The sequence below is a fragment of the Scyliorhinus torazame genome, chromosome 17 (genome assembly GCF_047496885.1).
Source record: "Scyliorhinus torazame isolate Kashiwa2021f chromosome 17, sScyTor2.1, whole genome shotgun sequence".
NCBI classification, from domain to species: Eukaryota; Metazoa; Chordata; class Chondrichthyes; order Carcharhiniformes; family Scyliorhinidae; genus Scyliorhinus; species Scyliorhinus torazame.
The window spans coordinates 90328419-90355190 of NC_092723.1; the positions used below are offsets into that span (position 1 = coordinate 90328419).

Sequence of the window (26772 nt, forward strand, 5' to 3'; positions counted from 1 at the left end):
ACAAGGTACCACACAAAAGGTTGCAGCATAAGATAATGAGGCATGGCGTTAATTGATTGGAAGCAAAGAGTGGGGATTAATGGGTGTTTCTCTGGTTGGCAATCAGTAGCTGGTGGTGTCCCTCAGGGATCAGTGTTGGGCCTTCAATTGTTCACAATTTACATAGATGATTTGACATTGGGGACCAAGTGCAAAGTGTCCAAGTTTGCAGACGACACTAAGATGAGTGGTAAAGCAAAAAGTGCAGAGGATACTGGAAGTCTGCTGATGGATTAGGATAGGCTAAGTGAATGGGCTAGGGTCTGGCAGATGGAATACAATGTTGACAAATGTGTGGTTATCCATTTTGGTAGGAATAACAGCAAAAGGGATTATTATTTTAATGAATAAATATTAAAACATGCTGCTGTGCAGAGGGACCTGGGTGCCCTAGTGCATGAGTCGCAAAAAGTTGGTTTACAGGTGCAACAGGTGATTAAGAAGGCGAATGGAGTTTTGTCTTTCATTGCGAGAGGAATGGAATTTAAGATTAGGGAGGTTATGCTGCAACTGTATAAGGTGTTTGTGAGGCCACACCTGGAGTATTGTTTTTGTGAGGGCCACGAAGAATCCAGCACGAGTTGTAAGGATACAAAGTAATAACATTTATTTACAATAACATATATATATAACAGCAGCAGCAACTTCCCTTGCTGCACACTCCTTCCTGCTGGTTCCTAAACTGGCCAGCTTTATTTATACTAGGCGTTTACTAATGGTTTCTCCGCCCCCCCCTCATTGGGGAAGCTCATACTCCCACAGGATTGTGGGATTGTCATTAGTCCCCAGCCAATGGTAAGTAGGCAGGTTACAACAATTGTGTTCAGTTTTGGTCTCCTTACCTGAGAAAGGGCGTACTGGCGCTGTAGGGTGTGCAGAGGTGATTCACTAGGTTAATCCCAGAGTTGAGGAGGTTGGATTACGAGGAGAGGTTGAGTAGACTGGGACTGTACTCGTTGGAATTTAGAAGGATGCGGGGGGATCTTAGAGAAGCATATAAAATTATGAAGGGAATGGATGGGACAGATGCGGGGAGGTTGTTTCCAGTGGCGGGTGAAAGCAGAACTAGGGGGCATAGCCTCAAAATAAGGGGAATGTAATGACTTAGGGCAGGTCTTTGAGATTGGCCAATTAGAATACAAGTTCCCTGATTAGTGGCCCAATCAGGGAACCCCTTTCTGTGTATATAACAGGGAGTGTTAGATCCTCTGCACTCCCGGTGTAGACAGCAGACTGAATGGTCGTGGTTGTTCAGCTGTTGGGTTTTGTAAATAACAGGAATTCTGGTGACTGGACTTCTGCCTCCGTGGACTGATTACAGGGAAGTAAACTTAGAACTGCGCTTAGGAGAACTGCTTCACCCAAAGGGTTGTGAATCTGTGGAATTCCCTGCCCAGTGAAGCAGGTGAGGCTCCTTCATTAAATGTTTTCAAGATAAAGATAGATAGTTTTTTGAAGAATGAAGGAATAAAGGGTTATGGTGCTCAGGCAGGATAGTGAAGCTGAGTCCACGAAAGATCAGCTATGATCAGCATTGAATGGCGGAGCAGGCTCGAAGGACCAGATGGCCTACTTCTGCTCCTAGTTCTTATGTTCCTACCATCATTACCAGGTAAGAACAGCAGATCTCCTTCCCTAAAGAACATTAGTGGACCAGATGGGTTTTTACAACAATCGACAAAGGTTTTTTTAAAAATGCAATTTATTACAAACATGTATCAAAGCAGGTTACAGCCAATAAACACCCCGGGAAACATACTTCTCAACAATCAACTATACAGGCTGTGCAGATTGTTCCCCTTTTTCACCCTCCCGCACCCCCCCTGCCACACACACACACACACACACACACCACCCATCCCACCCCCCTGCGACGAACAGCTCCTCAAACACGGTCACAAACATCCCCCATCTTTTCTCAAAGTCCCCTGCTGGGCCCCTTAACTCATACTTTATCTTCTCCAACCGCAGTAAGTCGTACAGGTCACCCAACCAAGCCGCTACCCCTGGTGGCGATGCCGACCGCCACTCCAGCAAAATTCGCCGCCGTGCAATTAGAGAGGCGAAGGCCATGACATCGGCCTCCATGAGCTCCGGCTTCTCTGAAACCCCAAATATCGCGACCAAAGGGTCCGGCTCCACCTCCTCCTCCACTACCCTGGCTAAGACTGCGAACACTCGCGTCCAGAATCTTCCTAATTTTTCTCAACTACAAAACATGTGCGTGTGATTCGCTGGCCCCCGGCCACACATCTCACACTTACCTGTTACCTCCTGAAAGAACCCACTCATTCTCACCCAAGTCATATGCACCTTGTGCACCACCTTAAACTTTATCAGGTTCATCCTTGCACAAGACGAGGTCTCGTTTACCCTTCGCAGTGCTTCACTCCATACTCCCCAATTGATCTCCCCTCCCAACTCCGCTTCCCATTTGTCCTTGATCTTCACCACCTGCTCACCTCCCTGCCCTCGCAGCCACTTGTATGTATCCACAATTCTTCGCTCCCCTTCCACATCCGGAACCAGCAGTCGTTCCAGCAGGGTGTATCCCTTCAACTTAGGGAACCCTCTCCAAACCTTTCGCGCAAAGTCCCTAACCTGGACTCACTCCTTGTTAAGTAATGGGTTAAGAGACATTCCAATTAGTTGTCTCATTTATGTTAAGTATCCAATAATTGACACGGATATGTAAAGAGGCTTCTGGTGGCCTTTGTGTCAGGTGATGTGATGATAGAGTTTTGTGCAGAGTCTGTTGAAGTGAAATAAAGGTGTTTGTAAAAGGAGCAGACCTTTGACTCTTTATACAACTGCAGCTAAACGTCTAACAAATGGTAGCAGAGGTTGGTTGCTGTGTAAATGTGAAAGGTTGAAAGATACAACTTTTTCAGACCAAACCAAGGAGTGCGTGAGAAGAAAAAAAAGATATATGGTTGAACCTAGGATAAAGATGGCCGGATATGACTACTCCCCCTTATTGTCTGAAAGGAGATTGTACGACCAATGGAGAAGTGCAGTAGTTATGTGGACTAAGGAAACTGCCTTGGGAAAGAGAAAATAAGGTATGGCATTGTATCTTATGACAGTAAAATCTGAAGCAAAGTGTTTTCTGAGCTGGAATTGGAAGAGTTAGACTCAGAAGAAGGTCTGGAGACTCTATTACGTTATATGGATAAGATTTATAAAAAGGATGACTTGTTAAGTGCATATGAAGCATGGTCGGATTTTGATAGGTTCTGGAAAATAGAGGATTTCTCCGTTGAAGATTATATAATGGAATTTGGCAGACTATGTAAAAGGTTGCAGAAACACAACCTGGAATTTCCATAGTCTGTTGGCCTTTTCATTACTTGACTGTGCTAGAGTGAGCAACATGGATAGGCTCCTGGTTTTGACAGGAGTTCAGTTTGCGGATAAGGATATCTTATTTGATCAGATGTCAGAAGCTTTTAAAAAGTTTCTGGGGAAACATTCGATTCCGATGGCTCTGATGACGCAAATAGGTCAGTCTGCAATAAAGCAGAATATGGAAGATACACTACTAACAGGATGGCAAAATCGTACGGCTACAAACAGGTTCCTAGAACACAGAGCAAACAGTGCAGAGGGAGGCCATTCGACCCATCGAGACTGCAAGACCCACTTAAACCCTCACTTCCACCCTATCCCCGTAACCCAATAACTCCTCACCTTTTTGGACACTAAGGGCAATTTAGCATGGCCAATCCACCTAACCTGCACGTCTTTGGACTGTGGGAGGACACCGGAGCACCTGGAGGAAACCCACGCAGACACGGGGAGAACGTGCAGACTCCGCACAGACAGTGACCCAGCGGGGAATCGAACCTGGAACCCTGGCACTGTGAAGCCACAGTGCTAGCCACTTGTGCTACCGTGCTGCCCGTCATAGACTATAGAAGGAGATCGGGACCCGGAAATTATGAAGATAGAAACCCAGTTAGAACCTACAATAGGATAATGAACCCCAGAAATGCCCGGGGTATGATAAATCGATGTTTTCGATGTGACTCTCAATACCATTATGCTTTCAACTGTCCAATACGTTATAATAGAGTGTTTGAAGCGACACATGACACGGAAGAGTCAGAAGAGGAAAACGATAGTGACCAGAAAGAAGCCATTTTCCTATTAACAAGCAGTTTTACGCCGGTAATGAGGGTATTGGTTGCAGAATCCTTCAATTGTGCTGTATTGGACAGTGGCTGCACATCTACTGTGTGTGGAATTGACTGGTTAAAATGTTACCTGGACTCCTTGAATGATGAAAATCGTAACAAGGTTAAGGAATTTGAAAGTTCCACAAGTTTCAGGTTTGGGGATGATAATACTCTGAAGTCGCTGAAAAGAGTGGTAATCCCTTGCAATATTTCCGAAGTGAATCATATCATTAGCACGGATGTTGTATCAAGTGAGATACCTTTGCGACTTCCGGTGGGGTGGGCGAGCAGGGCGGCCGCAAAAAAAAGAGCTCCTGCCGGTGGCCGCGATTCGCGGCGATTTCGGGGAAATCCCCGAGACCCCACGCACTCCCTGACTATCGTCGGCCTTTGGTGCCACCACGAGCAGCCAGCGGGGCCGGTTTAAAAGCCGGCGAAGAACCCCGCGCGCGTGTCGGGCGGCGAAGGCTGAGGCGCCGGGCCCGGCAAGTCGGAGCAGCGGGGGCGGAGCTACGAAGAGGCCGTGGCGGCAGGCCCGAGCGCCATGTAGGGAGGGTGCTCCACGTCGGATGGCTCCCACCTAGGAAGAAGAAGGTTGAAGCCTGGTTCCAGGTGAATGTAGAGGAGAAAGAAAGAAGATTTATGGAAGTTTGGTAAAAGTTTTTTTTTCTCAAAAAAGAAGAATGTCAGATTGATGAAGGGCAGGAGGGTGAAGGGGGAGAAAGGAGAAAGGAAAGAAGATAAAAAACAATAAGCCGCTAAAAGATGCAAAAAGCAGCGTCAAAGAAACAAGGAAACGCGGGTTCGCCGCCGAAGGAGAAGACAACAAAAGCAAAAGTGTTGATAGGATGGCGGAAGCCGAACTGCAAGGCGGGACCGCACTACTTACGGTGGAGAAGATGACCAAGGTGATGGTGGTGGAGCTGGAAAAACGTTTGGTGAGGCACATGGAGATCCTGAGGAAAGAGATGGTGGTTGTGGTGAGGTCATTGTTGGAGGAGGCAATCGGCCCAATCAGGGTGGAGGTGGCAAAGGCATTGGCCGAGGTAAGAGAGCAGGGCGAGAAGATGAAGGAGGTGGAGGAGGCCGTGACACGACACAGAGACCAGGTCACCTCGATGGGGGACGAGCTGCGGAGGGTGGTGGAGGTTAACAGAGGGCTCCGAGCAAAGCTGGAAGACTTGGAAAACCGCTCAAGGTGGCACAATTTGAGAATTGTGGGCTTGCCCGAAGGGACAGAGGGCCCAAGGCCAACGCAATACTTCGCTAAGAAGTTGGCGGAGCTGATGGGGGAGGGTGAGAACCCCACCCTGTACGAGCTAGACCGAGCTCATCGGTCATTAAGGCCGAAGCCCAAAGTGAACGAGCCGCCAAGGGCAGTAATTATCTGCTTCCATAAGTTTTGCATGAAGGAGAAAGTATTAAGCTGGGCGAAGCAGAAGTGTGAGGTGCTGTGGGATGGTACTGCGGTTCGGATCTACCAGGACTGGACGGTGGAGTTGGCAAAAAGACGAGCGGCGTGTGAAGGCGGCTTTGTACAAGAAGGGGGTGCGATTTGGCGTGGTGTACCCGGCTAAGTTGAGAGTAACATATAAAGCCAAAGACTTTTATTTTGAGACAGCGGAGGTGGCTGAGGCGTTCGTAAGGGCAGAAGGCTTGGGACAGACGTGAAGAGCGGAACTGGAAGAAAGACTGTGGACTGTGTTTGAGCGGCTGGAAAATGTACAAATGTACAAATATTACAACATTCTTTTTACTGATTTGTATTGAAATTTGAAATTTACTTCTCTTTGCATTGTTACAGAGGTCAAGTTAATGGCGATCTGTGTTGCGACGGTTAAATGTTATGTTAGTGAATTGTAGGGGTTGGATTGTTGGGTTTGTTTTGGTGTTTCTTTCTCTGGGACTGGGCGGAAGAGGGCGAGAGGTATTGGCGGGGGGGAGCCACCCGCGCTAGCTAACTAGAGTCAGTTAGTGAACGGGGGTGAGGTGAAAGGAGGACTGCGGACATTGGAGCCTGGATAGCAGGCTTCAATGGGCCTACGAGGCGAGCAAGGAGGGTGGAGGGAGGGATGTTGGGGGATGTTTTTGTAGGGGGGGCTCTAGAAGGGGTTCGATGTTAGCAATGGACAAGGGCGGGTCAGGCTTATGGGGTAGGGCCCGGTGGTATGGTGATGGTGGATAAGAAAGGTGGGGGGGGTGAGAGATCCCCAGTATGGATAATCACGTGGAACGTGAGAGGGCTAGGAGGTCCGGTCAAGAGGTCAGGGGTGCTTGCACATCTTAAAAGTTTGAAAGCCGATGTAGCAATGCTGCAGGAGACTCACTTGAGGGTGAAGGACCAGGTGAGACTTAAAAAGGGCTGGGTTAGCCAAGTGTTTCACTCTGGATTTGATGGAAGGGCTCGAGAGGTAGCGGTGCTGGTCAGCAAAAGGGTACGCTTCCAGATGGAGAAGGTGGTGGCAGATCAGGGGGGTAGATATGTGATTGTGGCAGGGGCATTGGAAGGGAGATTAGTGGCACTGTTAAGTGTATACGGTCCCAATTGGGACGATGTGGGATTCGCGAGGAAGGTGGTTGGGGCTATTCCCAACTTAGGCACACATGAGCTGATTGTGGGGGGGGACTGGAACCTGGTGCAGGAGCCAAGGTTGGACAGATCACGGCCGCGCTCACTGGTCCCATCAGGGGGGGCGAAGGCGCTGGCTGGGCTAATGGTGGAAATGGGAGGGGTGGACCCTTGGAGATTCCTGCACCCAAGGGAACGGTAGTATTCGTTTTTCTCAGCGGTCCATAAGGTATACTCGCGGATCGACTTTTTTGTGGTGGGGAAGGCTTTGCTGGTTGGAGTCAAGGGGTCGGAATACTCTGCAATTGCAGTGTCAGATCACGCTCCACATTGGGTGGATATGGTGCTAGAGAAGGGGGCAGCTGGATGTGGGGCTTTTGGGGAACCAAGTATTCTGTGAGAAAATCGACAAGGTAATTAAATTGTACGGGTGAGGTGTCGAAGGCAGTCGTCTGGGAGGCTCTAAAGGCGGTGGTGAGAGGTGAGGTAATTTTGTTTAAGGCTAGGGTGGATAAGGAGGAGAGGTTGGAGCGGCAGAGGGTAATAGATGAGATGTTGGAGGTAGATAGGAGGTATGCAGAGGATGGGGACCCGGCGAAGCTGGAAAAGAGGAAGGAACTACAGGCGAGCTTCGACCGACTGTCCACCAGGAAGGCGGTGCGCCAACTGAGACGAGCAAGGGGTGCAGTTTATGAACATGGAGATAGCAGGTCAGCTCCGGAGGGAGGCAGCGGCAAGGGAAATTCTTCAGGTGAAAGATACAGCAGGGAAGTTGGTGGTGGCCCCAGTGCTGATTAACAAGGTTTTTGAGGAGTTTTATGAGAGGTTGTACAAGTCAGAGCCACTCGGAGGAGACCGTGAGATGCAGCAATTTCTCGATGGGTTGGAGTACCCGAGGCTAGGGGAGGGGGACAGGGCTACATTAGAAGGAGCAATAGTGGAGCAGGAGATAAAGGATGCGATTGGGAGGATGCAGTTGGGGAAGGTGACAGGGCCGGATGGGTTTCCGGTGGAATATTATAAAAAATGTAAGGATCGGTTGGCACCCCTGATGGTGGAGATGTTTGAGGAGGCGATAGGGAAGGGGGTGTTGCCGCAAACCTTGGGGCAGGCATCGATTTGCCTGTTACTAAAAAAAGATAAGGATCCGACGGAGTGTGGGTCGTATCGGCCCATTTCACTTCTGAATGTGAACGTAAAAGTGTTGGCGAAGGTACTGGCGGGTAGGCTGGAGGAGTGCCTTCCGAAGGTAATAGGGGAGGATCAGACGGGGTTCGTGAAAGGGAGGCAGCAGATTTCGGACATTAGGAGGGTTTTGAACGTTGTTATGGCACCGGCGGAAAGAAAGGAAACAGAGGTAGTTGTGGCATTGGACGCCGAGAAGGCGTTTGACCGGGTAGAATGGGGGTACCTGATGGCAGTGCTGGAGCGGTTTGGGATTGGACCAAGGTTTGTGAACTGGGTAAAGCTATTATATAAGGAACCGAAGGCGAGTGTCCGCACAAATAATATCAGTTCGAAATATTTCTCTCTCCACCGTGGGACGAGACAGGGATGTCCTATGTCCCCCCTGCTGTTTGCACTTGCGATTGAGCCGTTGGCCATCGCATTGAGAAGTTCGGGAGCATGGAAAGGAATAGTGCGGGGTGGGGGGGGGATAGAGCCTAGGGTGTCCTTATATGCTGACGACTTGCTGCTGTATGTGTCGGTGCCGAGTGTGTCGATAGGAGGAATATTGGAGCTACTGCGGGTATTTGGGTCTTTCGAGGGGTACAAGTTGAATCTGGACAAGAGTGAGTACTTTGTGGTGTCTCGGCCGGGGGTGGGGGCAGGGGTGGGGGGGCTGCCATTCCGTGGAGCAGGGACTCATTTTAGGTATCTGGGGGTGCAGGTTGCCCGTGAGTGGGGGAGGCTTCGCAGGTACAACATCACTAGTTTGGTGGGGAGAGTGAAAGCCGATCTGGCAAGGTGGGACGGCCTTCCTCTGTCACTGGCAGGTCGGGTACAGGCAGTTAAAATGAATGTGTTGCCGCGATTCCTGTTTATTTTTCAATGCCTACCGATTTTCCTGCCAAAGTCTTTTTTCAGGGAGATTAAGGGAAGGTTGAGGAAGCATCTTTGATAACCTTTTCATCTAATTTATTGGAAGCCACTAAAATCTCACGTGCATGTGGGCTTCTACTCCTATTAGTATTCGTAGTCTTACTCATGTTCCAAGACCTTGATAAACTATGTCCCCTCTCCCGCCTGGTATCTCGTACTGTACTGCTACTGCTTGATCTTTCCCTTCTGCTTTGGGATGTCCTTTCAATAGTTCTCGACTTTTTCCTGCGGACCTGTTCACTATCCGATGTACTATCTGAACAAGCACTGCATTTCTGTGCCCTCCATTTTTGAACTTCGTGTTCCCAATCCATTGTCTTGACTCCCTCCCCTAAAGGTTGTACATTCAACCAATGTTTATACTTTCCAGTCGCATTACATTCATCCCCCATCATCTGGCCTGGGCTTGCGAAATCCTACCAACTGTCCTGGCTTGAGACAATTTGCACCTCTTTAACCTGGGGTTACCCCTATCTCGGGATCTGTAAAGACTTAATTACCTGCAAATGCTCGCATTCAAAGCATTGTCTTGCATAGAACATAGAACAATACAGCGCAGTACAGGCCCTTCGGCCCACGATGTTGCACCAAAACAAAAGCCAACTAACCTACACTATGCCATTATCATCCATATGTTTATCCAATAAACTTTTAAATGCCCTCAATGTTGGCGAGTTCACTACTGTAGCAGGTAGGGCATTCCACGGCCTCACTACTCTTTGCGTAAAGAACCTACCTCTGATCTCTGTCCTATATCTATTACCCCTCAGTTTAAAGTTATGTCCCCTCATGCCAGCCATTTCCATCCGCGGGAGAAGGCTCTCATTGTCCACCCTATCCAACCCCCTGATCATTTTGTATGCCTCTATTAAGTCTCCTCTTAACCTTCTTCTCTCCAACGAAAACAACCTCAAGTCCATCAGCCTTTCCTCATAAGATTTTCCCTCCATACCAGGCAACATCCTGGTAAATCTCCTCTGCCCAATTTACTCACCCACCCTTCTGCGCCTTCCTCTAGGTCATTGATAAAAATGACAAACAGCAACGGCCCCAGAACAGATCCTTGCATCTTTGACTTTGTCTATATATATATGTTTCTGGAACATACCTCCTCATTCACCTGAGGAAGGAGCAGTGCTCCGAAAGCTAGTGATCTGAAACAAACCTGTTGGACTTTAACCTGGTGTTGTAAGACTTCTTACTGTGCTCACCCAAGTCCAATGCCGGCATCTCCACATCACTACGAATAACAGTTGCATCCTTCCATTGACTGGACCCTTCAGGCAAGTATGTCACTTTTGTACCAACTTTTGGCAGTTGTCCTTTCGGAAAAATGGCCTGTTCTAATTCATCAGAAGTGTTCTAATCCTCTACAGAAACTCTTATCAGTTAACTGGTCCTCATAGTTCTGTAACACGTGCATACCAGATGACCCTGGTTCCTCGTCATAGAACATTACAGCGCAGTACAGGCCCTTCGGCCCTCGATGTTGCGCCGACCTGTGAAATTAATCTAAAGCCCATCATGTCTCTCTGCTCTGTCTAAATTAGAAAATTTGTAATCTGTACCCATTATCCTTGATGAATGTACCCTGACAGTTTGATTTCCATGTTGCTAAATAATTGTTTTGCCATCTATGCCTTTGATCTTCCCTGGGCCTTTCCATTCATTACAATTGTCCCTCTTATAGTATACTATGTCTCCTTGCTGAAAAACGGTATTTGATGGCCGTACATTATGTCTTAAAGCTCTGCGAATTCTTTCAGAGACTTCTGCTTCTAAAAAGGTTTTTCTACCGCTATGTAATGCATTTAAATGCTCAGCAAAGGCAGAACCAATTGTAGTCCCTTCCCAAGCTGGAGGCTGGTCATTCAAAATGGACAGAATTTTAGGATTTCTACAAAACACTAATTGATAGGGTCTAAAGCCCCCAACCATCTGCAATGAATTCTTTGCATGTACCGCCCATGCTAAAGCTGAATTTAGCTTGCAGTTTGGTCTATCTGACAAAATTTTCCGGAACATATCTATTACCGCATAGTTTCTTTCACACACACAGTTACTAAATGGGCTTTCCGCAGCCGTATTCATAACTGTGATATTCACGTTTTCACACATATCCCTAAACTCATCATTAGCAAATTCTCCCCCATTGTCCGTAAGGAATTTTGCCGGTGGGCCCATTCCTGTCCCTATCCATTTTCCCACGATTTGATCCAGAATTACTCTCTGTTCTTTACTTCGTACAATCGTTGATTGACTAAATCTGGTTGCTAAATCTACAAAATGCAAAATAAATAGATTATTGGCTTTGTCCCAGATCTTAAGGTCCATGGTCACAATGTCGTTAAAATCCCTGGCCAAAGGTAAGGTTACTATTGGTCGTGCTGGTGTCCTTCTGTACTTCCTACAAACTTCACAGCGATCACTAACCTGTTCTAATCACTTTAGCATAGTCTTCATCCCTTACCCCTGCACCCTTTCATAAATACTTCAGCCTCCGAGGAGACGGATGCACAAATTGCCTCTGCAGTTTTAATACAACAAGCTTTTTATCAGCTAAAGTCCCATTTTCAACTGCCATTGACACATCCTTAACAACTGTACTTGAAATATTATTTGTCAGTAATGGAATACAATAGTGTCCCGACTGTGTAAATTGTAAGTCCACCGTCTTTCCAAAAACTGTTGCCTTACCCTGTTCCATTGCCAGTTTCATGTGTGCTTTCTTCATCGATGGTTTGCTCAGAATCAAAGGTATCTCACTTTTTTTTTATTTTAAATTTTATTCTCCTTTTTCACATTTTCTCCCACATTTACACCCATCAACAATAAACAATAATCAGCAAGATATGTCAATCCCCATAATAACAACGATCCCATCCGCCCACCAACCCCCAAACCTCAGCCCACACGTTTACATAAACAAATGACAAAAAGGAATCAGGGATTACCCATAGTCACCCTTAATCTACCCAGCCCCCTTCCCCCCACACCCCAACCCCCACCCACCCCCACAACTAATGTTCGATGTTATCCAGTTCTTGAAAGTGCATAATAAATAGTGCCCATGACTTGTAGAACCCCTCCGAGCTTCCCCTCAGTTCGAACTTAACCCTCTCAAGGGTCAAGTATTCCAACAGGTCCCCCCGCCACGCCAGGGCACTGGGTGGAGAGGCTGCTCTCCATCCCAGCAGGATCCGCCTTCGGGCGATCAACGAGGCGAAGGCTATGATATCTGCCTCCGCTCCCGTTTCCAACCCTGGCTGGTCCGACACCCCGAATATGGCCTCCTGGGGACCCGGGTCCAGTTTCACACGCACCACCTTGGAAATTACCCTAAACACCTCCTTCCAGTACTCCCCTAGCTTTGGACAGGACCAAAACATATGGACGTGATTCGCGGGCCCCCCCCGCAATGCTCACACACATCCTCTACTCCTTCAAAAAATCAGCTCATCCTTGCCCCCGTGAGATGCGCTCTATATACCACCTTCAGCTGTATCAGCCCCAACGTCGCACATGAGGTGGAGGCATTCACTCTCCGGAGCACCTCACACCAGACCCCCTCCTCTATAACCTCTCCCAGCTCTTCCTCCCACTTTGCTTTGATCCCTTCCAGTGGTGCCTTATCCTCTTCCAGAATAGCTCCGTACACCGCTGACACTGCCCCCTTCTCCAGTCCCCTTGCCGGGAGATGCCGACTGTGTGACCTACCTAGGCATAGCCGCAATCGGAAGTCGTCATATCTCAGTTCTATTACATCACCATATCGAGTTGGCAGGACAGACAGTCAAGGGGCAATTTCAGTTCATTATCGGTGTTTGTGAAGTGAAGGGAAATACCATGAAATGGTGAAACCTAAAAGGAATAACTGATACTCTTCGTACAATTGCTTATAAAGTACACTCGCTATTTTTATGAAACTGGCCCTTCAGTCAAAAGTTTCAAAACACAAAATATCTGACAGTCTATCAGGACTGGAGTGCAGAGCTGGCCAAGAAGCGTGTGGGATTTAACCGGGCCAAGGCGGTTCTCCACGGAAAGGGGGTGAAGTTCGGGCTGTTGCAGCCGGCGAGGCTGTGGGTTACGTATCAGGACCGACACCACTATTTCGACACGCCGGACGAGGCGTGGACTTTCATCAAGAATGAGAAGTTGGACTCGAGTTAATGGACTGCAGTATGTTGTGGGGATTGTTGGTGGTGGGGGGGGGGGGGAATGGGGCGGTGTTTTGTTGGGGTTTTCCCCGCGTTTTCTTGTGTTTTTGTGGCCCCTTTGCCGGGGCTCTCGGGGCTTTGGGCGAGGTCGCAGTTGAGAGAAGCTGCGTCGCAGGAGGTGGGGTCGGCCCAGGCAGGGAGCACGGTTTTTCCCGTGAAATGGTGGGGGTGGTGCCTGAAGCTGGGGGCTGGTGGGTGCGGTACTTTGTTTTGTTTTCCTTCTCGGTTCACACGGGGTGTAGGGGGTGGGGGGGACTGTACTACACTGGGAATACACTGTACTTCACCTGAGGAAGGAGCAGTGCTTCAAAAGCTAGTGATTTGAAACAAACCTGTTGGACTTTAACCTGGTGTTGTAATACTTCTTACTGTGCTCACCCCAGTCCAACGCCGGCATCTCCACATCATACACTGGGGATGTCAGCCTAATTAATGGACTAATCCTCTGGAGTGCGACTCAAACCAATGACTTTCAGACTGAGTCAAAGCTAATTGGGAGTTGTGCAGAAAGGAACACCTGTCCCTTCTGGAGGAATGACCTATGACCTTTTGTGTGTAACCCAGGGAGTTCTCCAGAGAGAGAGAGAAGGCCAAGTCGCGGGGAGATTTCCAGAAGTTCAGGGAGAAGCAGCTGCTGGATGAGGATCTGAAGGGTTACCTTAACTGGATCACACACGCTGAGGATATTGACCTGGATCACATCAACCGTGGAGATGGTGAGAAGCTGAGTGAGTTCTTGGGGGCCACAGGCAGTTGTCTAGTCTGAGACGTTTCCAACCGAATCCTGCATGCTATTCTGGAGATTTGGTACTCCACAGCTGTGATCTATCCCTGAAGGTCAGGGCTGGTTTAGCTCAGGAGGCTAGACAGCTGGTTTGTAATGCAGAACAAGGCCAGCAGCGAGGGATCAATTCCCCTACCAGCTTACCCGAACAGGCGCCAGAATGTGGCGACTCGGGGCTTTTCACAGTAACTCAATACTTGTGACAATAAAAGATTATTATTATCATTATTAAAGTTGGGTTACTTGTCAGAAATCTTATTGTTGTGTTTGTAGTGCAGCTCACCCTTCATTACACACAGTGTCTAAAGGTTTGTGACAAAGTCTGAGAACCTCCAGTTACACCAAACAAAATCATCAACTTATAATTCTTTACCCTTTCTCCACTTCTTCAAAGAGCACTCTCATGTCTGAGTGAAAGCTCACGGATCTAGGTCCCACTTCAGAGAGTGAGCAGAAATCCTAGTGCAGTACGGAGGGCAAGCTGCACTGTTGGTGCTGTCGTTTGGATGAAATGTTAAACCAAAGCGACAATCCCATGTTGGGTGCAATGATCCTATGGTAATTTTCAAAGAAGAGCAGAGAAGTTCTTCTTGATGTCCGGTCAATATTTACTCCTTGATCAACATCACCAATTCAGATTACCTGCTCACTATCAGATTGTTATTTGTGAGATCTTACTGTGCAATGTTTCCATCATTACAACAGTGACTTCACTTCAGAAGTACTTCATTGGCTTTGGGAGGTCCTGAAATTGTGAAAGCCACTGTATAAATGCAAAGACTTTCTTTGTGAGGAACGTGTATAGCCATCTGAGAAGTAAGACTGGCACTTTTAAATGTGTGAATATTGTGATTGTGTCTCCCGCTCTGCAGGGATATTAGCATCCGATGAAAGTGGCTCAATGGCCTCTCAGGAACTGCTTGAGATGGAGGGAATGAGCTTGCTGTCACGCATCAAGTAAGTCAGCATTGACCAATTACTGTGTGAAAGGCCAGCGTCAACTGGTCATATTGGCCTTGTGGAGCTCAGGGAGGTAGGGAAGGCCGATGATGAAATGAATTTAATTGTCTTGTGACCTTGTGGTCTTAGAAATGTAGAGTTCATAGAATTGGACTTGGAACCTGGAGGTCATAAGTTCAAATCCCACCATAACAAGTTGGGAAATTAAATTCCAAAGGTGTGCAGGTTAGGTGGATTGCCCATGCTAAATTGCCCCTTGGTGTCCAAAGATTATAGAATCACAAAATTTACAGTGCAGAAGGAGGCCATTCGGCCCATCGTATCTGCACCGGCTCTTGGAAAGAGGACCCCATTTAAGCCCACGCCTCCACCCTATCCCACCCAGTAACCCCACTTAACCTTTTTGGACACTAAGGGCAATTTAGCATGGCCAGTCCACCTAACCTGGCCATCTTTTGACTTTGGAAGGAAACCGGAGCACCCGGAGGTAACCCACGCAAACACGGGGAGAACGTGCAGACTCCGCACAGACAGTCACCCAAGCTGGGAATTGAACCTGGGACCCTAGAGCTGTGAAGCAACTGTGCTAACCACTGTGCTACCGCGCTGCCCGCTTAGATGTGCAGGTTAGGTGGGTTGCGGGGATGGGGTAGGGTGCTCTTTTCGAGGATCGGTGCAGACTCGATGAGCAGAATGACCTCCTTCTCCACTGTTGGGATTCCATTCTATTCTGTTCTATTCATTTTTTAAATAATTTTTATCGATATTTCAAATAACAGTCACAGAGTAAACAAGAAAAGAAGAGAAAAAAACTGGGTTTCACACATAAAATATCGTACAATTACATCGGTTTGAGCGGACAACCTCAGGACCCTCCTTGTCACCATAGCCATGACTGAGGCTTTAAAGCTGCACAGTATTTACATTTGTACAACAATGTTCGATTTTCAGACCAGTCTCGCTTAGCGGTAGGAGTCATTTCTCATTACCCCCTTCTGTATCCTGGTGTGTTTGGGACTCCCCCCTCGTTTGTCTGGAGCTTTCTTCCCGTTGATGGTGGGGTGGGGGGGAAGTCCTCCTCCCCCCTTGGTCTTCAGGCCTTCGAGAGGGGGTGGGTCTGCTTGTTACCCTTTTTGCTCCCCATATTGGAAAGGCCTGTGCTTCCTCCAGGAAATGACCCCCTTCCTCCTTCCTTCCCGAGATGCATCTTAAATAATGCTTTCGTGCCCGCCTCTACCACCTCCGCTGGCAAAGCGTTCCAGGCACCAACCACCCTCTGCATAAAAAATTTTCCACGCACAACATAGAACAAAGAACAAAGAAATGTACAGCACAGGAACAGGCCCTTCGGCCCTCCAAACCCGTGCCGACCATGCTGCCCGACTAAACTACAATCTTCTACACTTCCTGGGTCCGTATCCCTCTATTCCCATCCTATTCATGTATTTGTCAAGATGTCCCTTAAATGTCACTATCGTCCCTGCTACCACCACGTCCCCCGGTAGCGAGCTCCAGGCACCCACTACCCTCTGCGTAAAAAACTTGCCTCGTACATCTACTCTAAACCTTGCCCCTCTCACCTTAAACCTATGCCCCCTAGTAATTGACCCCTCTACCCCGGGGAAAAGCCTCTGACTATCCATTCTGGTAAATCTCTTCTGCACTCCACATCCTTCTGGTAGTGTGGCGACCAGAATTGAACACTATACTCCAAGTGTGGCCTAACTAAGATTCTATACAGCTGCAACATGACTTGCCAGTTCTTATACTCAGTGCCCCGGCCAATGAAGGCAAGTATGCCGTATGCCTTCTTGACTACCTTCTCCACCTGTGTTGCCCCTTTCAGTGACCTGCGGACCTGCACTCCTAGATCTCTTTGACTTTCAATACTCTTGAGGGTTCTATCATTCACTATATATTCCCTACCTGCATTAGACCTTCCAAAATGCATTACCTCACATTTGTCCGGATTAAACTCCATCTGCCATCTCTCCGCCCAAGTCTCCAAACAATCTAAATCCTGCTGTATCCTCTGACAGTCCTCATCGCTATCCGCAATTCCACCAACCTTTGTGTCGTCTGCAAACTTACTAATCAGACCAGTTATATTTTCCTCCAAATCATTTATATATACTACAAACAGCAAAGGTCCCAGCACTGATCCCTGTGGAACACCACTGGTCATAGCCCTCCAATTAGAAAAGCATCCTTCCATTGCTACTCTCTGCCTTCTATGACGTAGCCAGTTCTGTATCCACCTTGCCAGCTCACCCCTGGTCCCGTGTGACTTCACCTTTTGTACTAGTCTACCATGAGGGACCTTGTCAAAGGCCTTACTGAAGTCCATATAGACAATATCCACTGCCCTACCTGCATCAATCATCTTAGTGACCTCCTCAAAAAACTCTATCAAGTTAGTGAGACACGACCTCCCCTTCACAAAACCATGCTGCCTCTCACTAATACGTCCATTTGCTTCCAAATGGGAGTAGATCCTGTCTCAAAGAATTCTCTCCAGTAATTTCCCTACCACTGAAGTAAGGCTTACCGGCCTGTAGTTCCCGGGATTATCCTTGCTACCCTTCTTAAACAAAGGAACAACATTGGCTATTCTCCAGTCCTCCGGGACATCACCTGAAGACAGTGAGGATCCAAAGATTTCTGTCAAGGCCTCAGCAATTTCCTCTCCAGCCTCCTTCAGTATTCTGGGGTAGATCCCATCAGGCCCTGGGGACTTATTTACCTTAATATTTTTCAAGACACCCAACACCTCGTCTTTTTGGATCTCAATGTGACCCAGGCTATCTACACACCCTTCTCCAGACTCAACATCTACCAATTTCTTCTCTTTGGTGAATACTGATGCAAAGTATTCATTTAGTACCTCGCCCATTTCCTCTGGCTCCACACATAGGTTCCCTTGCCTATCCTTCCGTGGGCCAACCCTTTCCCTGGCTACCCTCTTGCTTTTTATGTACGTGTAAAAAGCCTTGGGATTTTCCTTAACCCTATTTGCCAATGACGTTTCGTGACCCCTTCTAGCCCTCCTGACTCCTTGCTTAAGTTCCTTCCGACTTTCCTTATATTCCACACAGGCTTTGTCTGTTCCCAGCCTTTTAGCCCTGACAAATGCCTCCTTTTTCTTTTTGACGAGGCCTACAATATCTCTCGTTATCCAAGGTTCCCGAAAATTGCCGTATTTATCCTTCTTCCTCACAGGAACATGCCGGTCCTGAATTCCTTTCAACTGACACTTGAAAGCCTCCGACATGTCAGATGTTGATTTGCCCTCAAACATCCGCCCCCAATCTAGGTTCTTCAGTTCCCGCCTAATATTGTTATAATTAGCCTTCCCCCAATTTAGCACATTCATCCTAGGACCACTCTTATCCTTGTCCACCAGCACTTTAAAACTTACTGAATTGTGGTCACCGAAATGCTCCCCTACTGAAACATCTACCACCTGGCCGGGTTCATTCCCCAATTCCAGGTCCAGTACCACCCCTTCCCTAGTTGGACTGTCTACATATTGTTTTAAGAAGCCCTCCTGGATGCTCCTTACAAACTCCGCCCCGTCTAAGCCCCTGGCACTAAGTGAGTCCCAGTCAATACTGGGGAAGTTGAAGTCTCCCATCATCACCACAACCCTGTTGTTTTTACTCTTTTCCAAAATCTGTCTACCTATCTGCTCCTCTATCTCCCGCTGGCTGTTGGGAGGCCTGTAGTAAACCCCCAACATTGTGACTGTACCCTTCTTATTCCTGATCTCTACCCATATAGCCTCACTGCCCTCTGAGGTGTCCTCCCGCAGTACAGCTGTGGTATTCTCCCTAACCAGTAGCGCAACCGCCCCACCCCTTTTACATCCCCCTCTATCCCGCCTGAAACATCTAAATCCTGGAACGTTTAGCTGCCAATCCTGCCCTTCCCTCAACCAGGTCTCTGTAATGGCAACAACATCATAGTTCCAAGTACTAATCCAAGCTCTAAGTTCATCTGCTTTACCCGTAATACTTCTTGCATTAAAACATATGCACTTCAGGCCACCAGACCCGCTGTGTTCAGCAACTTCTCCCTGTCTGCTCTGCCTCAGAGCCCCACTGTCCCTATTCCCTAGTTCTCCCTCAATGCTCTCACCTTCTGACCTATTGCTCCCGTGCCCAACCCCCTGCCATACTAGTTTAAACCCTCCCGTGTGACACTAGCAAACCTCGCGGCCAGGATATTTATGCCTCTCCAGTTTAGATGCAACCCGTCCTTCTTATATAGGTCACACCGTGGGGCAGCATGGTAGCCTTGTGGATAGCACAATTGCTTCACAGCTCCAGGGTCCCAGGTTCGATTCTGGCTTGGGTCACTGTCTGTGCGGAGTCTGCACATCCTCCCCGTGTGTGCGTGGGTTTCCTTCGGGTGCTCCGGTTTCCTCCCACAGTCCAAAAGATGTGCAGTTAGGTGGATTGGCCATGATAAATTGCCCTTAGTGTCCAAAATTGCCCTTAGTGTTGGGTGGGGTTACTGGGTTATGGGGATAGGGTGGCAGTGTTGACCTTGGGTAGGGTGCTTTTTCCAAGAGCCAGTGCAGACTCGATGGGCTGAATGGCCTCCTTCTGCACTGTAAATTCTATGATAATCTATGAAACCTGCCCCGGAAGAACTCCCAGTGGTCCAGATAACGGAAACCCTCCCTCCTACACCAGCTGTTTAGCCACGTGTTTAGCTGCTCTATCTTCCTATTTCTAGCCTCACTGGCACGTGGCACAGGGAGTAATCCCGAGATTACAACCCTTGAGGTCCTGTCTTTTCACTTTCTGCCTAGCTCCCTGAACTCCTGCTGCAGGACCTCATGCCCCTTCCTGCCTATGTCGTTAGTACCAATATGTACAACGACCTCTGCCTGTTTGCCCTCCCCCTTCAGGATGCCCTCTACCCGTTCGGCGACATCCTGGACCCTGGCACCAGGGAGGCAACATACCATCCTGGACTCTCTTTCACATCCACAGAAGTGCCTATCTGTGCCCCTGACTATAGAGTCCCCTATTACTATTGCTCTTCTGCGCTTTGACCCTCCCTTCTGAACATCAGAGCCAGCCGTGGTGCCACTGCTCTGGCTGCTGCTGTTTTCCCCTGATAGGCTATCCCCCCCGACAGTATCCAAAGGGCTATACCTGTTCGAGAGGGGGACAACCACAGGGGATTCCTGCACTGACTGCCTGCCCTTTCTGGTGGTCACCCATTTCTCTGCCTGCACCTTGGGTGTGACCACATTTATATAACTGCGATCTATGATGCTTTCCGCCACCTGCATGCTCCTGAGTGCATCCAATTGCTGCTCCAACCGAACCATGCGGTCTGTGAGGAGCTCCAGTTGGGTGCACTTTCTGCAGATGAAGCCATCCGGGACGCTGGAAGCCTCCCGGACCTGCCACATCTCACAGTCAGAGCACTGCACCCCTCTAACTGACACTGACTGGGAAGAAGCAGTCAGTGCAGGGATCCCCTGTGGTCGTTCCCCTGAGTAACAAGTATACCGCTTTGGATACTTGTGGGGGGGGGGGGGGACTTACCAGGTGTAAGCCATGGGGTACGGGCCTCTGGCACGGAGTCTGTCCCTGTTGCTCAGAAGGGAAGGGGGGAGAGCATTAGTAATTGGGGACTCGATAGTCAGGGGCACAGATAGGAGATTTTGTGGGAGCGAGAGAGACTCATGTTTGGTATGTTGCCTCCCAGGTGCAAGGGTACGTGATGTCTCGGATCGTGTTTTCCGGGTCCTTAAGGGGGAGGGGGAGTAGCCCCAAGTTGTGGTCCACATTGGCACTAACGACATAGGTAGGAAAGGGGACAAGGATGTCAGGCAGGCTTTCAGGGAGCTAGGATGGAAGCTCAGAACGAGAACAAACAGAGTTGTTATCCCTGGGTTGTTGCCCGTGCCACGTGATAATAAGATGAGGAATAGGGAGAGAGAGCAATTAAACACGTGGCTACAGGGATGGTGCAGGTGGGAGGGATTCAGATTTCTGGATAACTGGGACTCTTTCTGGGGAAGGTGGGACCTCTACAGACAGGATGGTCCAGATCTGAACCTGAGGGGCACAAATATCCTGGGGGGGAGATTTGCTAGTGCTCTTTGGGGGGGTTTAAACTAATGCAGCAGGGGCATGGGAACCTGGATTGTAGTTTTAGGGTACGTGAGATTGAAAGTATAGAGGTCAGGGGCACAGATTTGACTTCGCAGGAGGGGGCCAGTGTTCAGGTAGGTGGTTTGAAGTGTGTCAACTTCAATGCCAGGAGTATACGAAATAAGGTAGGGGAACTGGCAGCATGGGTTGGTACCTGGGACTTCGATGTTGTGGCCATTTCGGAGACATGGATAGAGCAGGGACAGGAATGGTTGTTGCAGGTTCCGGGGTTTAGGTGTTTTAGTAAGCTCAGAGAAGGAGGCAAAAAAGGGGGAGGTGTGGCGCTGCTAGCCAAAAACAGTATTACGGTGGCGGAGAGGATGCTAGATGGGGACTCTTCTTCCGAGGTAGTATGGGCTGAGGTTAGAAACAGGAAAGGAGAGGTCACCCTGTTGGGAGTTTTGTATAGGCCTCCAAATAGTTCTAGGGATGTAGAGGAAAGGATGGCGAAGATGATTCTGGATAAGAGCGAAAGTAACAGGGTAGTTATTATGGGAGACTTTAACTTTCCAAATATTGACTGGAAAAGATATAGTTCGAGTACATTAGATGGGTCGTTTTTTGTACAATGTGTGCAGGAGGGTTTCCTGACACAATATGTTGACAGGCCAACAAGAGGAGAGGCCACATTGGATTTGGTTTTGGGTAATGAACCAGGCCAGGTGTTCGATTTGGAGGTAGGTGAGCACTTTGGGGACAGTGACCACAATTCGGTGACGTTTACGTTCGTGATGGAAAGGGAAGTATACCCCGCAGGGCAAGAGTTATAGCTGGGGGAAGGGCAATTATGATGCCATTAGACATGACTTGGGGGAGGATAGGTTGGAGAAGTAGGCTGCAAGTGTTGGGCACGCTGGATATGGGGAGCTTGTTCAAGGAACAGCTACTGCGTGTTCTTGATAAGTACGTACCGGTCAGGCAGGGAGGAAGGCGTAGAGCGAGGGAACCGTGGTTTACCAAAGAAGTGGAATCCCTTGTTAAGAGGAAGAAGGAGACCTATGTGAAGATGAGGTGTGAAGTTTCAGTTGGGGCGCTTGATAGTTACAAGGTAGCGAGGAAGGATCTAAAGAGAGAGCTAAGACGAGCAAGGAGGGGACATGAGAAGTATTTGGCAGGTAGAATCAAGGAAAACCCAAAAGCTTTCTATAGGTATGTCAGGAATAAAAGAATGACTAGGGAAAGAGTAGGGCCAGTCAAGGACAGGGATGGGAAGTTGTGTGTGGAGTCTAAAGAGATAGGCGAGATACTAAATGAATATTTTTCGTCAGTATTCACTCAGGAAAAAGAGAATGTTGTGGAGGAGAATGCTGAGACCCAGGCTATTAGAATAGTTAGCATTGAGGTACGTAGTGAAGAGGTGTTGGCAATTCTGGACAGGCTGAAAATAGATAAGTCCCCTGTGCCTGATGGGATTTATCCTAGGATTCTCTGGGATTGCTGAGCCTTTGGCTTTGATTTTTATGTCATCATTGGCTACAGGAATAGTGCCAGAGGACTGGAGGATAGCAAATGTGGTTCCTTTGTGCAAGAAGGGGAGTAGAGACAACCCCGGCAACATCTAGACCGGTGAGCCTCACGTCTGTTGTGGGTAAAGTCTTGGAGGGGATTATAAGAGACAAGATTTATAATCATCTAGATAGGAATAATATGATTAGGGATAGTCAGCATGGCTTTGTGAAGGGTAAGTCATGCCTCACAAACCTTATCGAGTTCTTTGAGAAAGTGACTGAACAGGTAGACGAGGGTAGAGCAGTTGATGTGGTGTATATGGATTTCAGTAAAGCGTTTGATAAGGTTCCCCACGGTAGAGTATTGCAGAAAATACGGAGGCTGGGGATTGAGGGTGATTTAGAGATGTGGATCAGAAATTGGCTAGCTGAAAGAAGACAGAGGGTGGTGGTTGATGGGAAATGTTCAGAATGGAGTTCAGTTACAAGTGGCGTACCACAAGGATCTGTTCTGGGGCCGTTGCTGTTTGTCATTTTTATAAATGACCTAGAGGAGGGCGCAGAAGGGTGGGTGAGTAAATTTGCAGACGACACTAAAGTCGGTGGTGTTGTCGACAGTGCAGAAGGATGTTGCAGGTTGCAGAGGGAAATAGATAAGCTGCAGAGCTGGGCTGAGAGGTGGCAAATGGAGTTTAATGTAGAGAAGTGTGAGGTGATTCACTTTGGAAGGAATAACAGGAATGCGGAATATTTGGCTAATGGTAAAGTTCTTGGAAGTGTGGATGAGCAGAGGGATCTTGGTGTCCATGTACATAGATCCCTGAAAGTTGCCACCCAGGTTGATAGGGTTGTGAAGAAGGCCTATGGAGTGTTGGCCTTTATTGGTAGAGGGATTGAGTTCCGGAGTCATGAGGTCATGTTGCAGCTGTACAAAACTCTGGTATGGCCGCATTTGGAGTATTGCGTACAGTTCTGGTCACCTCATTACAGGAAGGACGTGGAAGGTTTGGAGCGGGTGCAGAGTTGATTTACCAGGATGTTGCCTGGTATGGAGGGAAAATTTTATGAGGAAAGGCTGATGGACTTGAGGTTGTTTTCGTTAGAGAGAAGAAGGTTAAGAGGAGACTTAATAGAGGCACACAAAATGATCAGGGGATTAGATAGGGTGGACAGTGAGAGCCTTCTCCCGCGGATGGAAATGGCTAGCACGAGGGGACATAGCCTTAAACTGAGGGGTAATAGATATAGGACAGAGGTCAGAGGTAGGTTCTTTACGCAAAGAATGGTGAGGCCGTGGAATGCCCTACCTGCAACAGTAGTGAACTCGCCAACATTGAGGGCATTTAAAAGTTTATTGGATAAGAATGGATGATAATGCCACAGTGTAGGTTAGATGGCTTTTGTTTTTTGACTTCCCATGTCGGTGCAACATCGTGGTCCGAAGGGCCTGTACTGCGCTGTATCGTTCCATGTTCTATGTTCTATGGTGGTGATCTTTCAGCAATCATTGGAGGCAGGGAGAATCCCAGAAGACTGGAGAGTGGCTAATGTAACACCACTGTTGAAGAAGGGAGCGGGTCGAACTTCCGGTTACGGCTATGCCTAGGTAGGTCGCACAGACGGCAGCTCCCGCTGATAACGGACTTTTGGGCACTTTTAAGGAGCTCCAGCGGCACTTCGACGATGATTCCTGGCGTGGGAAGGAAAAAGTGAGGGTCCCCCAGCGCTGTATGGAGTGGACCAGGAGTGGGGCGGTCAAAAAAGTGGCCTTGGAGATGAGAGGAGTAGGAGAATGGGCGTGAAAAGGCAAGATGGCAGCTGGCAGGGATCAGGCAGCGTGGGCCCAGTGGTCACGGGAGCAGCAGGAGTTTTTAAGAAACTGCTTTGCGGATTTAAAGGCAGAGGTACTGGCCCCTATGAAAGCGTCAATTGAAAGGTTGGTGGAGATCCAGAAGATGCAGGGGACGGCGATCAAGGAGGTGCAGCAGAAGGCCTCTGATAATGAGGACGAGATTCTGGGCCTGGCGGTTAAAGTTGGGGTGCACGGGAACTTCCGGGTGCGGCGATGACCAGCTGAGTCGCACGTTTCGGCAGCTCCCGGTGAAACGGACTTTTGGGCTCTTGATAGGAGCCCCAACGGCAATTTTGACGGCTAAAAACACTGTGCGGTAAACCAGAAGGGAATCCCCCCTGGATACGGATGAAAAAAGGAGGAGAAAGTGGCCGGATTGCAGTGGATCCTTTAGAACAGCGGCAAGGAAGGCAAGCAAAAACCAAGATGGCGTCGGAAGGTGGCAGTTTAACATGGGGCCCTGAACAACAAGAGTTCTTGAAATGCTGTGTGGAAGAGCTCAAAAAGGAAATGAAGAAAGAGCTGTTGGCCCCGATACTATAGGCGATTGAAGGGCTAAAGGAGGAACAAAAGACCCAGGAGCGGGAGCTTCGGGTCGTGAAGGCAAAGGCAGCCGAGAATGAGGACGACATACAGGGCCTGGTGGTGAAGACGGAGACGCATGAGGCACATCAGAAACAATGTGTGGAAAGGTTGGAGGCACTGGAGAACAACGCAAGGAGGAACAACCTAAGGATTCTTGGTCTTCCTGAAGGTGTGGAGGGAGCGGACGTCGGGGCATATGTGAGCACGATGCTGCACTCGTTGATGGGAGCGGAGGCCCCGGCGGGTCTGTTGGAGGTGGAGGGAGCATACCGAGTGATGGCGCGAGGACCGAGAGCAGGAGAAATTCCCAGAGCCATAGTGGTGAGATTCCTCCGTTTTAAGGATAGAGAAATGGTCCTTAGATGGGCAAAGAAAACTAGGAGCAGTAAATGGGAGAACGCGGTGATCCGCGTTTATCAAGACTGGAGTGCGGAGGTGGCGAGAAGGAGGGCGAGCTTTAATCGGGCCAAGGCGGTGCTTCATAAAAAGAAGATAAAATTTGGAATGCTGCAACCGGCAAGACTGTGGGTCACATATCGAGGGAGGCACCACTACTTTGAGACGGCGGATGAAGCGTGGACTTTTATTGTGGAAGAAAAACTGGAATGAGCGGGTTATTAAAAAGAATGTTCGAACAAAGTGGTGGGGCGAATGTGGGGGGCAAAGAGGGGTTTTATGTACTAATCCTGCGATGTGGTAACTTTTCTCTCTCCCACAGGTGGTGATGGGGGGAGGAGGGGAGGTGGAGGAGATGGGGCGTTGGCCATTGGGGGCGGGGCCAAGGGAGAAGCGCGGGCTTGGTTCCCGCGCTATGATAATCATGGCGGGAAGAGAGAAGCAGGAAGGAGGGGGCGTCGCACGGTGCGAGCCGCGGTCACGGGGGGAAGCCGAGGTCAGCCAGAGTTTGCTGACTTCTGGGAGCAACATGGGGGGAGTAATTACGCTAGCGGGGGATCTAGCGGGGGGGGGTGGGAGGGGGGAATTACTGGGTTGCTGCTGCTGGGGAGAGGGGGGAGCTGGTATGGGAGAGGATGGGCGGGGGGGGCACCGCCTGGGGGAGATACAGCTGCGTGGGAACCGGGTGAGGAGCTGGAAAAAGGTGATGGCTAATCGACAAGGGGGGGGGGGCGTAGGAAGCCCCCCAACTCGGCTGATCACGTGGAATGTGAGAGGGCTGAACGGGCCGATAAAGAGGGCACGGGGACTCGCACACCTTAAGAAACTTAAGGCAGATGTGGTTATGTTACAGGAAACGCACCTGAAACTTATAGACCAGGTTAGGCTACGCAAAGGATGGGTGGGGCAGGTGTTCCATTCGGGGCTAGATGCGAAAAACAGGGGGGTGGCTATATTAGTGGGGAAGCGGGTAATGTTCGAGGCAAAGACTATAGTGGCGGATAACGGGGGCAGATACGTGATGGTGAGTGGCAAACTACAGGGGGAGACGGTGGTTTTGGTAAACGTATATGCCCCGAACTGGGATGATGCCAATTTTATGAGTCGGATGCTAGGACGCATTCCGGACCTAGAGATGGGAAAGCTGATAATGGGGGGAGATTTTAATACGGTGTTGGAACCAGGGCTGGATAGGTCGAAGTCCAGGACTGGAAGGAGGCCGGCAGCAGCCAAGGTACTTAAAGATTTTATGGAGCAGATGGGAGGTGTAGACCCGTGGAGATTTAGCAGACCTAGGAGTAAGGAGTTCTCGTTTTTCTCCTATGTCCATAAAGTCTACTCGCGAATAGACTTTTTTGTGCTGGGTAGGGCATTGATCCCGAAGGTGAGGGGAACGGAGTATACGGCTATAGCCATTTCGGATCACGCTCCACACTGGGTGGACTTGGAGATAGGGGAGGAA

General features: G+C 49.0%; 1 protein-coding gene across 11 annotated transcripts in view; it reads left to right on the forward strand.

Annotated features, from left to right (window-relative positions):
- LOC140393996 (voltage-dependent L-type calcium channel subunit alpha-1S-like) overlaps positions 1-26772 on the forward strand; it is an 804045-nt gene that overhangs the window by 62524 nt on the left and 714749 nt on the right. For 10 of the 11 annotated variants that reach the window (XM_072480735.1, XM_072480727.1, XM_072480737.1 and 7 more), the window contains exons 5-6: positions 13674-13837; positions 14766-14850. In XM_072480735.1, coding sequence (XP_072336836.1) covers positions 13674-13837; positions 14766-14850 — 249 coding nt within the window. The remainder of the gene's footprint in view (positions 1-13673; positions 13838-14765; positions 14851-26772) is intronic. The other variant, XM_072480728.1, reaches the window with a different exon arrangement.